The sequence below is a fragment of the Dendrobates tinctorius genome, unplaced genomic scaffold (genome assembly GCF_039654945.1).
Source record: "Dendrobates tinctorius isolate UK_male_01 unplaced genomic scaffold, ASM3965494v1 ptg000011l, whole genome shotgun sequence".
NCBI lineage: Eukaryota > Metazoa > Chordata > Amphibia > Anura > Dendrobatidae > Dendrobates > Dendrobates tinctorius.
Genome location: NW_027361679.1, coordinates 43,119,840 through 43,132,278, shown reverse-complemented (window position 1 = coordinate 43,132,278; position 12,439 = coordinate 43,119,840). Strand labels below are relative to the sequence as shown.

At 42.6% G+C, this 12,439-nt stretch overlaps 1 protein-coding gene across 6 annotated transcripts in view; it reads right to left on the bottom strand.

Moving 5' to 3' along the window:
- Positions 1-392: 392 nt before the first annotated feature.
- WDFY3 (WD repeat and FYVE domain containing 3) overlaps positions 393-12,439 on the bottom strand; it is a 436,497-nt gene continuing 424,450 nt past the window's right edge. For all 6 annotated transcript variants that reach the window (XM_073541724.1, XM_073541677.1, XM_073541696.1 and 3 more), the window contains 9 exons: positions 11,272-11,426; positions 11,030-11,188; positions 9,234-9,413; positions 8,733-8,915; positions 8,392-8,488; positions 7,934-8,266; positions 7,308-7,419; positions 5,991-6,188; positions 393-4,333 (listed from right to left, as the gene is read on the bottom strand). In XM_073541724.1, the coding sequence (XP_073397825.1) occupies positions 4,213-4,333; positions 5,991-6,188; positions 7,308-7,419; positions 7,934-8,266; positions 8,392-8,488; positions 8,733-8,915; positions 9,234-9,413; positions 11,030-11,188; positions 11,272-11,426 (1,538 nt within the window). In that variant the 3' untranslated portion in view covers positions 393-4,212. The remainder of the gene's footprint in view (positions 4,334-5,990; positions 6,189-7,307; positions 7,420-7,933; positions 8,267-8,391; positions 8,489-8,732; positions 8,916-9,233; positions 9,414-11,029; positions 11,189-11,271; positions 11,427-12,439) is intronic.

Genomic DNA, 12,439 nt, shown 5'->3' with positions numbered 1-12,439 from the left:
AACTACACACGCAAAGCACTAATGATAGGGGGTAAATAGATTATAAATCTCAAAGATAAAGATGTAAAGAGATAGATATCTAACACCTAAACATTTGTCATTTCTATTCTGCATTCTATTTTGGTACGTGTCACACGGATGTCGCACACAAGTGTTTCACTTGAACACACAACCTTGATAACACCAGTTCTGGTTTTTCCAGTATCGAAAGTATGATGTGTGAAGGAGGCCTTACACACGTAAATACCAACTGATCGTTCCATTTAACAGGCTGACACCAGAATAACACATACAATAACCTGTGGTCCAGTAGACATTGACTTGATGTGTGTAAAGAAATAAAGGATACCTTTATATACATTGATTGACATTGTGGAAGAAAGAGACAGCCATTGTATTGGTGGTAAATAGCAGGTATTTTATTCATAATGAAAAAAAAATTAACTTAAGTTACTGACCTATTGCATTTAGTCATGTATTGTAATTGTGTTACTCTACTTTCTTGATTTTGAGACAGATATACAATAAACATTCAGATATTACAGACTGCCCGCTAGTTTCTCCAGGCTGTAAACATTTAACTACCAAAAAAAACTACCGAATTCTGCAATACAGTACAAAATTCCTCTCTTCAGTCATCGCAAGCTATCGGCTGCCATATAAATACATCGCTGTCTGTAAGGCCGTACATGTTAATAACAGGACAAAATAAAATTTACATTGCACTGACACAAAAAGTCAGCTGTGTTAATTACTCATGCAACAAGTAACAAAACTTGCTGAAATGAAAAAGACTTCCTAAAAATTTTTTTGCTTCTTTCCACTGCATAAATATTTGTTTTTATACACTTTTTTTTTTGTTGTTTTTCTCGTTATGAATCCAAATGAGTCTCGAAATGATACAGAACAAAAATAAAATTTGGCTACTACTGCTATATTACATAAAGGTGCAAAATAATTTATTGATAGTGTTCTATGGGACTGAGGTGAGCCTCTTACAAAGCCCGAAAAGCATGACAATACAATATACGGGCGGATACATGGGTGTTTGTAGAAGGGTTAGACTGGTCTCATGTTCCTTTAGGTGATCAGAAATAGGCCATCATATACAGTATGTATACATTTTTCTAGGAAAAAACCCATTTGATCCCCCTTCTTTCCCGCCCATTTGTAGAGTTTCTTGTAATTCATGCATCTGTAGAATAATAAAAGTACCACTGAGGGCTTTATATTAACACTGCTCAGAGGCGTATCGCCCGATACGTATGTACAAAACTGGAACCGGTTATCCAGTGGTCGGTGGGCGATACCCCATCAATAAGCCCCATCCATTTTCAATAGGAAAATGGGAATTTGACAAGAAAACAGAATGGTTGGGAGATGCACAAAAATATAGAAAATATCAGTCTAGTGCAAACAAAGCAAGATTTCTCATCGTTTGTATTTAGCGGCAATGTACACCTTTGAGCGACGTTGGTAATTATTGAAGAAAGAGAAATATTTTAAGAATATGTTGGAGTTTTTATAGTGATAATCATAAAACCAACATAATTACTGACTAGTGAAGGAGAGTATTACACGTTATTAAGCAACCATAGCAAGGAATCGGCCTAACATTCGGGAATTGAATGTCTGGAAATGCGAGGAAGCACTTAGATAGCCGCCATGTTTAGGACCAAAGCTCTTATTTGTCTTAGGCCTATGTAGACATCCTTATGTCATATGTAGCATCCTCTTGGGTAAAATGTGATTGTGCACTGTAATAGTCATGGAACTGAGTAATAAATGATTATGGCGTTCGACACAAGATTCTCCAAGGTGGAAAGTGTTGCAATGAGTGTAGGCCTTGACGAGAGCTCTCAGAAGACAAACTCTCGAAGGTGCCAGTTTTCATTAGACTAGCACCAGATTAGATAATGAGGCCTTAAGTAAAAAAAAAAAAAAAAAATCTTTTAAATAATAAATTAATGCTAAAAATCTACTCCACTGGTTTGATCTGTCATTGTATTGCTTTACTGGGGTCATTCATTTTTGCAGTTTATAGGATATTAGCACAGGCCTCCAGAAATCATCACATACAGTGATCACGTCTCAGCAGAAATCTGAAAATTCCCTTTATAGACAGGAATTAAAATTTATAGAATTTCATAAAAAAAAAAAAAAGTCATGTGACTTTATTCAAAAATGCCCTGTGCCGCTACACACGACTATGCACTGATCAACTCGCTAAGAAATGAATGCTAAAATTTGTGCTATGCATGGAACGATCAGTCATGCAACCACTATACATACATATATATATATTTTATATATATATTCCATTATTCCTGGGCCTATGCAATTGACTATGGCTTGCGAGTGTCATTAAAACCAAGGCACAAAGACATATGCCATCTTTCCATACAACTGGACAGAGTCAAATCTAGGGCTTAAATGGAATCTGTCACTAGTGTCTTGCCATGTAACCTGAGAGCAGCATGATGTAGGGATGGAGACCCTGATTCTGGTGATGAGTCACTTATTAGGTGCTGTGTCAATAAAATTAGTTTTATCAGCAGGAGATTATCACTAGAGAACTAAGGGCCCTGGTCACACATATCGTTGTCGGGATCGCTGGTGAGTCGCTACATGATTGCTGGTGAGCTATCACACAGGCAGCTTCACCAGCAATCAGCACCAGCGGCGTCGCTGTGTACGTTAGTTACCAGTGCGCTGATGCAGGCAGCTGGTAACTAAGGTACACATCGGGTTTCTAAGCGGTGTGCGTCACTTAGAAACCCGATGTGTACCTTGGTTACCAGCTCCCTGCATCAGCGCGCTGGTAACTAAGGTACACATCGGGTTTCTAAGCACCGCGCGGTGCTTAGAAACCCTGCATTTACCTTAGTTACCGGCGCACTGATCGCTGGTCTCCCGCCTGTCACACGCAGCGATGCTATTCCAGGACGATCAGCGATAACCGGCAGGGGGGCCGGTCGCTGCTCAGTGTCACACACAGCGATCTCGCTGGTGAGATCGCAGTTGCGTCACAAAACTTGTGACTCTGTGTGACGGGGGCTTAAGTGTTAAATATGTCCCATTCCAACCCCACCACTGATTAGGAGCTTTTTGTCAACATACAATGTACACAGGAAGCAGCCAATCAGTGGTAATAGCGGGGTTATACACAGCTCAGCATTCTGAGCACTGCCAGATCTGCAGCAGAGAAAACGGATTCTGTCACAGCTGCAGCACTCAAACTAAGTGATACATCGCTGGAATCAGGGACTCAGCTCTTATATAATGCTGTTGTCAGATTTCATAGTCAAAACCTGCTGACATATTCCCTTTAACTTTTCATCCCCAGGCAGGCTGCGTTGTGATGCACTTCGGCTGTGTCTATATGTGAGGGATGTAACACAATACTGGAGTACTCCCTATCCCGTAATTCCGCATCTTTTTCACATCACAAGACATTTCACAGACATGTGTCACGTATGCAGTTTTAGTATCACATGGTGCACAACGCCTGAACCCCTAGACATGCACCGAATTCAGAAACTAAATCATAATGATGAATGGAGGCACTACTGATTCTGAACTGAAGGGTTGCTAAGTTGGCGATTACAGCACTAGTTGTAGATTAGCGCCGAGCATAAGCCAGATGATCCCCCATGATGCTTTTTGGCAAGGTTGGTTGGCGAGAGTGGGGGTAAAAGAAATGTCTTAAAATACAGACATGTTAGAAGATGCTGAACAAAGCGACAGTACAGACAAAAGTATATTGATGATCTACTTGAGTTCCATAAGTCCCATGTAACAGGCAAGTTAAACTGGAGATTTCAATAAAAAGGCCAATATTTTATTTACAATAAACTGTACACGACTGAATCATTTCTTCGTAAGTGGCTTATTTGTCCGAAAAGCTATGTATGGGGTTACTGCTCTACAAGAACAAACACAAGGTAGTCTGAGAGCTGTTGGTTGGGCACTTTCTTCATCCAGCAGACGTAGCAGCAGAACTAGATTATGTAGACGTTCACCATAGTCTCAGTAATTAACTTCAAGGTAAAGTCAGCACTGAGTCGAGTGATCCCTTTTTCTTGCGGTGTTCAGAACACAAATCAAAAGTTGCATGTAAACTGATTATTTTACGTTCCAACCCGTTTGGAGAGAATGTTGGTTCCAGCACAACGTGGAGTATCCAATGTAAGTAGAATGGTGCAGGGATGTCTAGTTCCTTGACGACTCTTCCGAGCCCCGCTCATGCTGTAAATTATAGTAACAGTTCTGACACACTCTCACCGGAGACGAGATCTTCAGTCGCTTGATTTCTGACTGGAATCGACTGCACCTGGAGACAACAAAAATATGGAGATGACACATTGTAATCATTATCCAAGAACTGTAAATTAAGGAAGAGGAGGGCGGAGATTGATTGAAAATGAGTACCGTATTGTTTGGACTATAAGACGCTTTTGTTTTCCCCAAAATTTTTTTGGGGAAAATGAGGGTGCGTCTTATAGTCAGAATAAATGCTGCAGCAGCGGTGCTCTGGGTGGCGGCGGCTCTCTTTGCTGCATGGGGGGCTCTGCCAGCATTCTGTCAGAGCCCACAGCGCCATTGTTGTGATGCAGTGGCCTCCGGGAAAATTCAGATCTCGGTGCAGAAATCTGAATCTGAGAATGCGCCGCCCCCAGCTGCCATTTTTCCAGAGGCCACCGCATCGCAGCAATGGAGCTGCGGGGACCTCCGGGCTCTGACAAAATGCCGGCGGAGCCCCCTACGCAGCAGAAAGAGCCGTCGCTGCCACCCCATCACAGAACACTGCCGCCCCAGCACAGAGCACTACTGCCGCACCAGCCTGGGATGGGATTTCCCAGAGGCCACTGCACTAGCCTGGACCACCGAACAACCTCTGTGATTACTCCTGCACCTGTACCAATCCCCCCCGGTAAGCTGAATTCAGACTGTAAGACCGACCCCCATATGACACATTATTTTTTTTCCCCTATTTTCTTTTTTAAAATTCGGGGTGCGTCTTATATTCTGAAAAATACGGTAGGTTGGAAGATGCACTGAAAAGTTCAACCATGCAAAGGTTGTGCCAAATGATTGCGCTTGGTTTGAACAGTCGTTTTGTTCTGACAAACTATCTTTAATATTACTCTTGCACTTTACTCACACATTGCACTACAAGTCTCTATACTTTGTCTTTAGCCATAAAATAAGACCGGTGCTTGCAGAAGCCATGTAGAACGTCTTAAAGGCCACGTATACATTAAAGTCTCCGGAACCTCTCCCCTCCCGCCAATACTGGGCAACTGTCAAATGTGTGTAGGGGTCTCTTGACCCTCACAGATCATAGAATCGTAGAGTTGGAAGGGACCTCGTAGGTCATCTGGTCTAACCTCCTGCTCAAATGATGATGTCAAGGAAGATAATCATTGAGCAGTTTGAATTTAGACCATCCTTTTTTTACGTCGCCCCTACATAGCTGTCTGACAATGGCTTTCCCCACTCTTCTCAGCCGAACTTTCATATGAGACAAAGGGGTCCACCTGTTCAGGTGTATGGGCATCTTAGACGGCCACTTGACCCCTCATTATTATAGAACTTTTGAAGACCCAACCAGATGTCAGGAGCTAGTAATGTGCAATATCTTCGTGTTTGTGCAGGTTTCCTTCAGTTGATCCAGTTTTCTCCCACACTCCGAAAACAAGTTATGAGGTTTCTTATGAACTTGTGCCCTCACACAAGAAAGCTACATGCAGTATGATAAGTCTAAATGGTCAAAGAACAAAAAGTTTTTTTTTTTTTTACTCTTTCCTACACTAAACATCTGCCTCAGTCATCCTGTGCATTAGTCCAGAAACATCTTTATGATAGAGGTGAACAATATATAAATTTACGATGGCAAGCCATAGAAGAGAGTCTATGTTACATAGAAAAGAGAAAGCAATAATGTCAGAAAGTAGAAAAAGAACAAAGCTCGCAGGACAAGTACTCACTTTTGACAAAAGAGCTGCCCACAGTTTCGGCAATGGTGTCTCCTCTCAGTCAGGGAAAACCTCACTGCACATCCTGAACAACTGTCCATCCCTTCATCCTTTACCCAGTGGTCAGCAGCTGATCGACCAGGCTGATCACTTACTGACCAGCTGAACACCCGTCCTCTGCTGTCTCCAACCAAGATTCTACTGTGATCCCTGCAGAGCAATGGAGAATGTAAAATGGACTAAAGTGTAAGTCACAAAAATTCTAAGAAAAAATTAAGCTCTTAAATATATTGGTTAAAGTGACTTTAAAGAGGTTGCCCCACAAACAAAGTACGGTACATTTTAAAGAATAGATTTTGGAATAACAATTAGTTCCACAATTTGATAGGTTAAAAAAATGTTCCTGTGAGGAGATAATCTCAAACGTGCCCCTGCTATGTACTGTTCTAATGGCTGTGTCTAATCATTGTCAGGGGGAAGGGAGAATAAGTTACTTAAAATAAGTGAGTATACAGACAAAACTGCCTGTTTTATCATGGGAGTGTTTCTGCTGCATCTCCAGTACTGTGAGCTCATCATAGATGAAGTAAATATCATAAAAGCTCAGCAGGCACCAGAGCTCCTACAACATAGACTTGATTTATGAGAAGCTGAAAGAGCTGAAGATGGGGCAGAAACACTCCTGTGATAAAAGATATAAAATGTGTTCGCTCAGAAAGCAGCAACTGCAAGCCCGTTTTGTCTGTATACTCGCTTATCTTAAGTGACTTATACTTCCTACCCTGGTCGGGGAGGTGTGTTATGTGACAGTTAAAGGATATAAGTGATGTATGGTGTGGAACGCAGCAGGCATAGGCATTGTTTGTGGCCGAAACCAAATACTACACTATATCTCTAATTCAAGTGAATAAGAGAGAGAGTGCAGTACCAGAACAAATAACAGAAGATTAGTGTGGGTGCTGATCCCTCATCTGTTTCATATTAATGGCCTATCCTGCAGACGGATCATATCGCCGATAAAGCTAAAAATAGCAAACGGTGGTACAGGAGAAGTAAACTGAACTCCTCCATCGTCACATGAGCACATAGTAATCAGGGAGTGTCTGGCTGATGGAGGTACCTTTTAGCAGTGTTTCGAGATAAATACACTGCATGCCACCATTTATCACATTGTGTGGAGCCCAATGCCAGATGTCTACAAGCTGACCGTATATTGCAAATCTAAATCCTTCATTCTGGAAAACCACAGAATGTGAAGTCACATCTCTACCGGTGTCACACAGATCTGGAGCCTGAACTATACACAACACGTGTAGTACAAGCACTTACTTGGATATCCCCAGTGCTGTGATCTCGGCAGGGTGCGCGTTGTCTTTCCGATCAAAGGCTGTATGCATAGTAAGCTTACTTCTAAACACTAACTGTCGCTCCCACCTGTATCCTGAAATAAAGTAACACATTCTGCATCAGAACCCAACCTAACCTTCTGAAATTAAATTTTTATCAGCACCAGTGGTATCCCCTAGGACACATCAGGGCCCCATCATGTGCATTACATGATCATCTGGCCCTGCTGAAATCAACAGATTCAGCTGTCACGAGGGATGAGCAACTAGTTGCAGGAGTGCTCCGCCATTATTACTGGTGACATATAAAGCATCTGTTCCACCACTCTGCAGCTGTCCTCAGTAATAACCATGGGTTAGATAAGTCAGGTCTGGGTTGATCAACTGATCGATGAGCTAACTGCCATTAAAAAAAAAAGCGTCGTCTTCAGTGGCTAATCCCAATAGAAGGACAATATCAGTGGCCTACTGTACGGAATTTAAAAAAGGACTCCCCCCTAAGAAGGAGCTGGTGCAGAAATTTTTATGCATTTTTCATAAATGTGGTCATCACTGGAGAACCGAGGAACCGATTTCCTGTAAAGGATAGTATTATTACGTTACCCTTACCAGTTTTCAGTTTGTTATAGTGGCGGCCCTCAGTTTGGCTTGCCTGACCACCACTTTGGACTTGTGGGAACTGCACTTTGGATTGACCTTCAGAATAGTTAACAAAGACAAAGCCATCTTTTTCATCCAAACTGAGCTGATCTGACCAACGTCTGGAGTCATCAGAGCCGCTGTCTCCTGACCAAGCTGCCAGGCCGGCTCTAGCAGATGATGCTCTCGTCCTGGGAGTGACATTGCTCGGCTGAATCTGGCTGTCCTTCAGTCTGGTGTCTTGGCTTGAGCTCTGATCTTCCACATCCGAATCGCTGCTGTCATCTTCCTGAGCCTCATGTCCTGCATGGTTGGACAAATTAGACCATCAGAGAACTGCAAGGAGCACTAATAGTTGCAGAATATAGGAGAAAATAGGAAAAAAAAATTGTCAGGCAAATTAAAGGCAAGAAATACGGCCCACATACCTATTTGTGTCTCTGAACATTCATCTGGCATATCCATGGCATCAGCTGGTTCTGGGGCGGGCGTCTCTGGCACTTGTAAAAATTCCATCCTCCAAAACTAAGAGAACAAGTAACATAACAGAATTCTGCATGGTCTTCACACCATATAATAACTTAAGTGAAGAAGTGCAGTACTCAGCAGCAGCAACTAGGCAACAATCGGCTGTTTCTCTGCCTCATATGTGCCTATATCAGTCCTCTGCTGGGGCAGATTTCAACTGAGCAGTCTCCGACCCCTCCAATTGATGACCTATCCTAGGAATTGCTTAACCCCGGACAATCCCTTAAAAATATTCACTTACGCGTACAACTCCATCTGAATGTCCTGTGACGAAGACGTTTTGCGTGTCCCACTCATTCATTTCAGATAGGCAGCAGCACAGGATCTGTTGGCTTCGTCCAGTAAAAGTGTTCACGCTGACAATCGGGTTTCCATTAATACTCCAGACATGAATATAAGTACCGGCACAAGATACAATGTCACCCTAGAACGAGAGACACACAGGCAGAACTTTATGAAGAGACACGGGACAATGGAGCCTCAGCATTTTAGGTTATTTCCTACTATGATATTACTGTAGACGTGTAGGTCAGACCTCAGAGGTTGGAAAAGCTGGAGAACATTCAGAGCTGTAGGATAAATGCTTTGTACACCAATATTACCTTATTGGATCGGTATTAAAGGTTCTTCTCATTTCTGAATCTCATATATCACTTTCCAGAATACATATTACTGGAGAAATCCACCACATATTTAGCATTATTCAATACGTTGGAATCTACACCAACATCCAGACACTCACCGTTAATTCATTTATACAGAGAGCAGACACCGGGGCTCGATGGCCACGTAACTGCGTCACAAACGACAGCTTGTTCAGGTCCCAGATGATGCAGGTGCGGTCCCGTGATCCACTGACAACTATGTGATACGCCAATGAGGCGGTGAGACATGTAACGGTGTCTGTATGGCCAATCAGTGCCTGCAAACCAAGGAGGTAAGATATATCAGGATAAGTATGGGATTGGATGCAGCGATCATATGTCCGTGTCAGGTTGACATGTCTGCGGCATTATGTGGTATGACATCACACTTTAGAAAAGATCCACAGAAGGACTTCTGTGATAGAGGGAAGTACAGATTATAGGGGATCCAGATGTCTGAATTATACACTAAGACTGCTGTTATAGGGGAAGGTGCTGACCATATATCCAGACTGCTGTTATAGGGGAAGGTGCTGACCATATATCCAGATTGCTGTTATAGAGGGAGGTGATGACCATATATCCAGACTGCTGTTATAGGGGAAGGTGCTGACCATATATCCAGATTGCTGTTATAGGGGGAGGTGCTGACCATATATCCAGACTGCTGTTATAGGGGAAGGTGCTGACCATATATCCAGACTGCTGTTATAGAGGAAGGTGCTGACCATATATCCAGACTGCTGTTATAGGGGAAGGTGCTGAGCATATATCCAGACTGCTGTTATAGGGGAGGTGCTGACCATATATCCAGACTGCTGTTATAGGGGAAGGTGCTGACCATATATCCAGATTGCTGTTATAGGGGGAGGTGCTGACCATATATCCAGACTGCTGTTATAGGGGAAGGTGCTGACCATATATCCAGACTGCTGTTATAGGGGAAGGTGCTGACCATATATCCAGACTGCTGTTATAGGGGAAGGTGCTGACCATATATCCAGATTGCTGTTATAGGGGGAGGTGCTGACCATATATCCAGACTGCTGTTATAGGGGAAGGTACTGACCATATATCCAGATTGCTGTTATAGGGGGAGGTGCTGACCATATATCCAGACTGCTGTTATAGGGGAAGGTGCTGACCATATATCCAGACTGCTGTTATAGGGGAAGGTGCTGACCATATATCCAGACTGCTGTTATAGGGGAAGGTGCTGACCATATATCCAGACTGCTGTTATAGGGGGAGGTGCTGACCATATATCCAGACTGCTGTTATAGGGGAGGTGCTGACCATATATCCAGATTGCTGTTATAGGGGAGGTGCTGACCATATATCCAGACTGCTGTTATAGGGGAGGTGCTGACCATATATCCAGATTGCTGTTATAGGGGAGGTGCTAACCATATATCCAGTCTGCTGTTATAGGGGGAGGTGCTGACCATATATCCAGACTGCTGTTATAGGGGGGAGGTGATGACCATATATCCAGACTGCTGTTATAGGGGAAGGTGCTGACCATATATCCAGACTGCTATTATAGGGGGAGGTGCTGACCATATATCCAGACTGCTGTTAAAGGGGAAGGTGCTGACCATATATCCAGACTGCTATTATAGGGGGAGGTGCTGACCATATATCCAGACTGCTGTTATAGAGGGACGTGCAGGCTACGTATCTAAACTGCGGTTATAGAGGGAGGTGCACACTATATATCTAGACATCTGCTATAGGGGGAGGTCCAGACTACATATCTTGACTGGTCTTATATGGGGGGGTTCAGCCTACACAGCCAGACTGCTGTTATAAGGGAGGTCTAGACAACAGTCAAAACGTTGCTACACAGCCTTACTGCTGCGGTTTAAATTACATAGCAGGGGTTTTTACAAACCTGTTTCAGTGTGAGAGATTTTGCTTTTTCTTTAGAAGTTCCCATCTCCCACACACAGATTACTGTACTTGTTCCTCCGGTGATGACCAGTTTCGGGTTTGGACAAATGGCACAGAGTATTTGCCCCCATTCAGATAAGCATTCATAGACGACAACTACCTGCAAAACAAGGTGAATACTTTGAATACTTTGCACCAATATAGATTACAAAGTGTCCTTAGTGCCGCAGAAAATGAACAAACCTTGTCAGACTCATAAGTTCCTAATCTGCAACTGAGGTCCGCGTAGCCCCATGCAAAAGTCTTGTTCCAGGTCGGTGGAAGGAGAACCTTGTTCTGTTCTACAGCCAGAATTCCCTTATCCGTGTAAACAATCTGACCAACGGGCTCTTTCAGTTCTTAAAAAAAATTACAGAGGTTTACTTAAAATGATTTAGAAAACAAGCCTATACGTCACATACAGAGGTATAATAACAGGCTGTTACGTGATGATATTACATTAGTGTGTGCGTCTATATATGACTTTATGATTGTTTATATGTGCAGCACAGCCTTGCAGCGCTGGGGTCCCAGGTTCAAATCCCATCTTCAAGGAGTTTGTATGTTCTCCCCGTGTTTGCAAGGGTTTCCTCCTGGTTCTCCGGTTTCCTCCCACACTCCAAAGACTGATAGCGAATTTAGATTGTGAGCCCCAATGGGGACAGTGATGATAATGTATGTAAAGAGCTGTGGAATTAATGGCGCTATACAAGTAAGTAAAATAAATAAATTAAAAAAACAAATATATAAGTTCTCTTTAAAAAGAGTGACCGTCATTTTTTTATATTTTTCCATAAATCTATCGTGCAAGTGAAAATAATAAAATATGTAATGTATTATAATACAGAAATCCACTTCTTCAACATCCTGAACTGATTGTTCATTCTCAAAAATCTCAATTCACCAAGGACAGATTTAATCCCTGACTTTCCCATTACAGAGATAGATGACAGTTGGTGCCTATACAGTTCTACTGAGAACTGCAACTGTCATTTCTGGAGAGCTTGCAACAGAATGTGTGCATCTGCCTCTAGCTGCTCCCTCCATAGAATTTATGAGCACCAATTGTCATTTCCTATCTCAGTAATTGAGAAATCTTGTTGTCACAGAATACAAATTTTACCCAGGAACGGAGAGTAAAAGATCCAGGAGGAGAAAGAAGGAGATTTCTCTGATAAGATACATTACATCTGTGATACCAAATATGTACCATATTTTTTGGACTATGAGACGCACCGGACCGTAAGACGCACCTAGGTTTTAGAGGAGTTAATTAGAAAAAAAAAATTGAAGGAAAAAATGTGTTCAATTCTATACTTAATATCCCTCATCCCAGTATGCATGGCTCCCTTATCTCTATCCTGATATGCAG